The sequence below is a fragment of the Condylura cristata genome, unplaced genomic scaffold, assembly GCF_000260355.1.
Source record: "Condylura cristata isolate star-nosed mole 26May11 unplaced genomic scaffold, ConCri1.0 scaffold00034, whole genome shotgun sequence".
Classification (NCBI taxonomy): domain Eukaryota; kingdom Metazoa; phylum Chordata; class Mammalia; order Eulipotyphla; family Talpidae; genus Condylura; species Condylura cristata.
Genome location: NW_004567135.1, coordinates 3,443,634 through 3,445,304, shown reverse-complemented (window position 1 = coordinate 3,445,304; position 1,671 = coordinate 3,443,634). Strand labels below are relative to the sequence as shown.

The 1,671-nt window shown below is 70.3% G+C and overlaps 1 protein-coding gene across 1 annotated transcript in view; it reads right to left on the bottom strand.

Moving 5' to 3' along the window:
• Positions 1–1,671, bottom strand: part of ITGA7 (integrin, alpha 7) — a 30,767-nt gene that overhangs the window by 23,504 nt on the left and 5,592 nt on the right. Inside the window, exons 11-13 of the mRNA XM_012732292.1 lie at positions 1,453–1,639; positions 945–1,094; positions 295–410 (exon numbers count right to left, since the gene is read on the bottom strand). Coding sequence (XP_012587746.1) covers positions 295–410; positions 945–1,094; positions 1,453–1,639 — 453 coding nt within the window. The remainder of the gene's footprint in view (positions 1–294; positions 411–944; positions 1,095–1,452; positions 1,640–1,671) is intronic.

Sequence of the window (1,671 nt, the reverse complement as noted above, 5' to 3'; positions counted from 1 at the left end):
GCCCGCGTCTGGCCCCCCAGGGGCTCCGAGCGCCCGGCTCCAGCACCCCCCTGCCCTGGGCCCACCGGGGCTCCACTGCCCGTCTCTAAGCCGGGACCGTCACGCCCTTCCTCTCGGGCTACGCATGTGCAGACTGTCACCGGGGACTGGAGCCCCCCCAGCCCAGGGGCCCCCGCCCTCAGGCCTGGGTCCTGCTGCCGTCTAGACAGCCAGCGGGTCCTGCCGGCCTGTGCCTCTGGCTCAGGCGCCTCTGCCTCCCGCCTGGGCTTGGCGCCCGCCGCCCCGCCCCCTCACATGGGCAGAGGCTGGCACTCCACGTCACTGATGCGCGCGCAGAAACGGGCATGAGCCAGCTGCAGGTTGCTCTGGCAAATCTTGTCCTCGCCGCAGCCTTGCTTCAGGAAGTGGATCTGGAGAGATTCGAGGGGGGCATCCCTAGGCCACGCCGAGGCATAGGGGCCACGGTGCAAAACGACCCGTGCTCGGCTCTCAGATCTGCTCTAGAAGGCTGTGTGCCGCTGAGCTGCTCCCCTAACCTCTCTGAGCCTGCCAGTGAACGGTGGGAGATCACGAGCCAGGTGGGAGCCAGGCCAGTGCGCAGCGAGACCTGGCAGATGACTGAGCCCCGATTCGGCACGTGAGAGCGTCGCCTCCGCGCTGGCCGTGAGGCCCTGGCACGGCGCCCCGTGCTCCCGCCCACAGCTGGCCACGGTGGCGATGACCCGAGGACCGTGGAGGCCAGATCTGGAGATGACAGACCCCCGGTCCTGAACGGCCACGGGATCGGAGAAGCACTGACCCTCTGGCTAGCCACGCCCGATCACCGGCCCGCGTTCTACCTCGGGGGCCACTCCTGCAGCACCCTGAGAGAGAAGGGGCTGCGGGCTGCCTGTGAGCACCACGGGGGCCCCCGTGCCCCCGGCTGAGCTGGAAGCCATGCTCACCTCTGCCCGCTGAGTGCTGGGCTGGTGGGCATTGAGGATGGGGGCCAGAGGGGGGAGCCCCTGGCCGGGAGCCTGTCGCCGGAGCCGCGGGGCCTGGAGACTGTAGGATAGGGTCACCACGATGGCCCGAAGCTTGTCTTTGACATTCTCCTGGAGGAAAGACGCCGACTAGGTCAACCCCAGGCCCAGACCCCCCCAGCCCCAGCCAGGCGTGATGCTCTTAAAGTTCGGATTCTGAACCGGCGAAGGAAGACAGAGGGGGTGAGGGGGTGAGGGAGTGTTCGAGCCCCAGGATCGGAGTTCGAGGCCCGGGCGTGACCTGGGAAACCTCCAGCCGGGTGTCCCGGGGGGGCAGGACTCAGGAGACGGGGTGCGGCAGGTGAGGCCTGGCCGCCCCAGGGAGCGGCGGGATGCCGAGGGGTCGGCTGGCGCGTGAGCGAGACTCGCCAGAACAGAAGCTGAGAGGACCCGGGCGGAGACCCCGCGGGCGGACGGCGGCTGGGCGCACCTGAAGCTGGAACGTGGCCTCGGCGCACTCTCGGGCCTGCTGCCGCTTCAGCCACACGGTGCCGGAGGCCTGGTGCTTGGGGTCCTCCAGGCCGCGGCTCAGGAAGGTCACTCGGGGGACCTGGCCGCGGAGCCCGCGGTCCGTGTCCCCGTCGATCACGTAATCCAGGGCTGCGGGAGGACGGAGGCTGCGGCCGGCCGGGTGCGGCTGGGGCCCTGC